Source organism: Anneissia japonica, unplaced genomic scaffold (genome assembly GCF_011630105.1).
Source record: "Anneissia japonica isolate Jap-2015-1 unplaced genomic scaffold, ASM1163010v1 scaffold1889_len2455224_cov183, whole genome shotgun sequence".
NCBI classification, from domain to species: Eukaryota; Metazoa; Echinodermata; class Crinoidea; order Comatulida; family Comatulidae; genus Anneissia; species Anneissia japonica.
In genome coordinates, this window is record NW_022752980.1 from 1,271,150 (window position 1) to 1,275,257 (window position 4,108).

Here is a 4,108-nt window from a genome sequence, read left to right on the forward strand (position 1 = left end):
CAATTCTGGAAAGTGTCATTTTGATCCATTGATTCATTTTAGAGATATAGGTCTGGGAACTAATGGCCCTCAAATGCACAGCCGAATTTGGATCACCACCAACACTTCATAATTTTTTTGTTGTAACTTGGTTAATCTTTCACGAATGTTTCATTTAAATCAGTTTCTGAAATATCTGGTCTGGGACGTTTTGTTTGAATGGTCCTCATATCCACACCCTACTCCGGATGGTCACCAAAATTAAAACATTTCTTCATCGAAAAATGACAAAATATTCTGGGTAGTGTCATTTAGAACCATTGATTATATTTAGAGATATTTATGCTGGGACCTTAGGATTTTAGTGGCCCTCAAATTCACACCCGGATCGTCACCAACTTCCATTTAAGATCTGTGCAGCTGTTTTTGAGATATTTTGAACACAAGAAAGACACATGACCTTATAAATTTAAATAACCCTCAAGTTCACACCCAAATTTGGATCGTCACCAACACTTAATCATTTATTTCTTGTAACTTGGATAAACTTAAATCCTTTAAATGGTCCTCACATCCACACCCTACTCCGGACCATCACCAAAATTTAATCATTTCTTCATTGGGTTATACCTAACACTCTCTGTTATTTTCAATTATGTCTGTGCAACCGTTTTTGAGATGTTCGCACACAAAAAAACCACATGAAAGCACAAAAACGTGACGAACACACACAAACTTGCACAACTGAAAGCATATATCTCCTGGTGGAGATGATAGTAATAATAATAGTAATATTAATAATAATAATAATAATAATAATAATAATAATAATTAGATTTGAAATCGTCACTGAGGACTAGTTAGGTGATCCGCTTGTCAGGCAAAAGATATTGCCCGGCGCTTTTGATTGGAAAAATATAGTAGCCAGAATTGTCAAACTGCAGTTCTATATCAAGTCTGCCACCCTCTCTCGGGTTGTCAAAGAATTAAAGAAAGAAAGTGGTGGGGGAGAAGTCATGAAAACATTCATTTTTACCATGATGATGTCATCAAAGTGAAAAATAAATGACACACTCCCCTACACCTACAAAACAAAACAGGGTTTTCAGCAAGGAGTGTACATTATTGCCATTACCACTAATAACGCACATCACATGAATGGCGGGGTCGGTTAAGCATGTGTTCTAAAGAACATAAGGTCTGGGTTCGATTTCGCGTTTAGCTATTAAATATTTAGAAAAAAAATTAAGGTACATGACATTCATCCTTGACCTGAAGTTTTATGCCCATTGAATGTGATTAGAAATGTCAATTGGTTATGATATGGGGGTCATCAAAGTCTTGAGAAAAGAAAGATGAGGGGGTGTCTGAAAAAAACATTTATTTTCACCATGATGACATCATCAATATGAAAAAAAGTCACATTTATGAAAGAGAATTGTCTCAGCTATAACATATACTCAAAGTTGGGAGATGATCGATTTATAAAGATAAGTGAGATTTAAACAAATGACGTTATAGGTAAAAATTCAGTTTTTTTATTTCAGATGGCAATATGATGATGTCACAATGTCCGATCAGCCATAATAATCTATAAAATCATATCTACAACTCATGTGCTTTAAGAATAAGTAATAAGAATTGGGGGTCACCTTTCATCCTAAGGAGTGACAGCGCCACTGAACACTGGATATTGGTGCTTTATAAATATTTTGAATTGATTGATTGATTGAAGGAGCTATAACTGATTGAAAATAGGCATGATTTTGGCAAATTTTCAGTGTTTGTCGACAAAAATGCGCACAAAGATTCATATCTTTGATGCGCGCATACAGCATTGCTATTGGCCCTAAGATGACTGGAAAAGAATGGAAATTTGTGAATACAGTGTCAGAAACCTAAAACATGTAAAAAGACCAAATTTCCAGCTTCTGTACGTGCTCTGCGTTTAAAAATGCGCCGTGAGGAAAATTTGAAAAATGTTGAAATGCTCAAAATGGACTGAAACGTGCTCTAATTTAGTCAAAAAGTGATTTTGAGCATTTTAAAAATGACGCGCTCATTAAATTCAGGTACTGTACATGACATTCAACTTTGACCTGAAGTTTATGCTCACTATATATGATTTCAAAATGGCAATTGGTTCGGATGATATGATCGATAATGTAAAACGCAAAATTGTGCGTAGATGACGTCACGCATGACTGGTCACATTGAAAAGCTTATTGTGACTATTCCAGGCCAAGCCAAGTGTTCCTTGAAGCTGCCATGTGCGTAACTCGTAGCAACTTGTGAGATATTGTGCAAACTAGAAATGGGGAGAAATGTAGAATAAAAAAAAAGATCTCTGACAATAACAAGAGGTGATTTGTTCTGTGAAGCGGATCACCAATAATAATTAATAATATTATATGGGTAATATATTTTGTATGTTAGTTGATATTTTAATGAATGTTAAAAACATGAATGCCTTTTTTAGAAAAAAAAAAACAGTTTAGTCTACAGTTGTTTTAATTTATATGCAATTATTTTTGTGTGTGTAGAAGATTGGCTTGCCTCTCCACCTGGTTACCAAGACATTGTTGTTTCTGAATTTAAGGAGGAACAGTCTGTTATTAAGGAAACATATGAGAAAAATAGTAATGCTGGTTTGAGTGCCAAAAGTCATCAGAAAACTGACATTAAACCTGAAGACAATTCTGAGCCTAAAGTCATGCGTGAGGATTATTCAAATTCAGATTACTCAACACAACATGCATATCACACAAAACTAGACCTAGAATTGCAGGCATCAGATTCACCAGTTATAGGGACTCCAGAGGGTCTCTACAAGGACTTCCAAAGTGATCTATCAGAAATCTTTGCATCAAAAACTCCAAGCTTACCACTTAGATCAAGACAACGCCTAAAAGCAAGGAAAGACAATTTTGTAGATTCACCCATTGTAGAATCAATGCGTACCAGTGTTGCAATGAAAACCTCATTATCAACTGGAATAGAAATGCCTATGGATGGATTAGGATCACCAAATGGAGACATTTCGGCAGGATTTACTCTAGATGATCTCTTGAAAGAAACACGGTTGTCAGTAGAAAGTGGATCTAGCGAGATATCAGGTGAAAGCATGCCAAAAAGTGCATTAAAGGCCAGGAATGGAAGTGACGATTCACAAAAGAGTGTCCATTTCTCCAGTGGTTATCAAGAAAATATCTTTGAGGAGGAAGCAAACTCTTCTAGTGACAGATCTCTCGCAGAAAATGCTAAAACTAAGCATGAAAATCTTGATGAAGATTTAGATCAATTTTCAGGTTCTGTCCACTCTCATAGAAACAGATTAAGTGGAATGTTTTCAGAAGATGAAAGTTTTGATCTTGATATATCCAGACCAGTTGAAGAACTCTTGCATTACATTTCCCCAGCCACTACACCAACACATTTAGAGAGTCATGGAGGAGTACGATTGTCAAGTCATCCAACAGATTCACCATTTGATATTTCAAAACACGATGCTACTGTGTCATTACTTGAAAGGTTGAAACTTACTTCAGTGAGCTCAGACAATGCATCTCCCCGAGATACTCAAATGAGAAAGGAAATGTCTGATAGAAACCAACAGGAACTTGTGAATACAATGGATTTTCATGATGATTTTTGTGCAGTTAAAATTTCAAATCTTCAAAGAGAAGATGATTGTGAATTGAGTAAAAGCACAGTGACAAGATCAACATCCAATTTTGACCTATTAGGTGAGTGGCACACTGATACACTGATACAAAATTTGCACCGCTTGATACTTTTACGGATGAATCTGCATACTTTATTTTATTTTGTTGTATTATTTGATTGTTGTAATTGTTATTGATGAATTTGATTGGAGGAAATAGAACACTAATTGTATTGCACTACAAAGCTTACTGTTGTTTTGGGACAGTGTGGAGGTGGAAGTTGCTAAGGAGAAGGTACATGTTTATCCCTACATGTGTATATATATATAAAATGCAAAATCAATGAAAAAACGGTGTACAATCATTGAAAGTTGACTTGCGGAACACAAATTTATTAAGCTATAACTAAATCAAACGGATATTTCGATAGCTCCTGCTATCTTCATCAACGTTACTTTCAGCAG

At 35.4% G+C, this 4,108-nt stretch overlaps 1 protein-coding gene across 1 annotated transcript in view; it reads left to right on the forward strand.

Moving 5' to 3' along the window:
- The window catches only part of LOC117122514 (mucin-17-like), an 18,322-nt gene that overhangs the window by 13,110 nt on the left and 1,104 nt on the right, over nucleotides 1-4,108 (forward strand). The window contains exon 20 of the mRNA XM_033268101.1: nucleotides 2,523-3,725. Within this exon, the coding sequence (XP_033123992.1) occupies nucleotides 2,523-3,725 (1,203 nt within the window). The remainder of the gene's footprint in view (nucleotides 1-2,522; nucleotides 3,726-4,108) is intronic.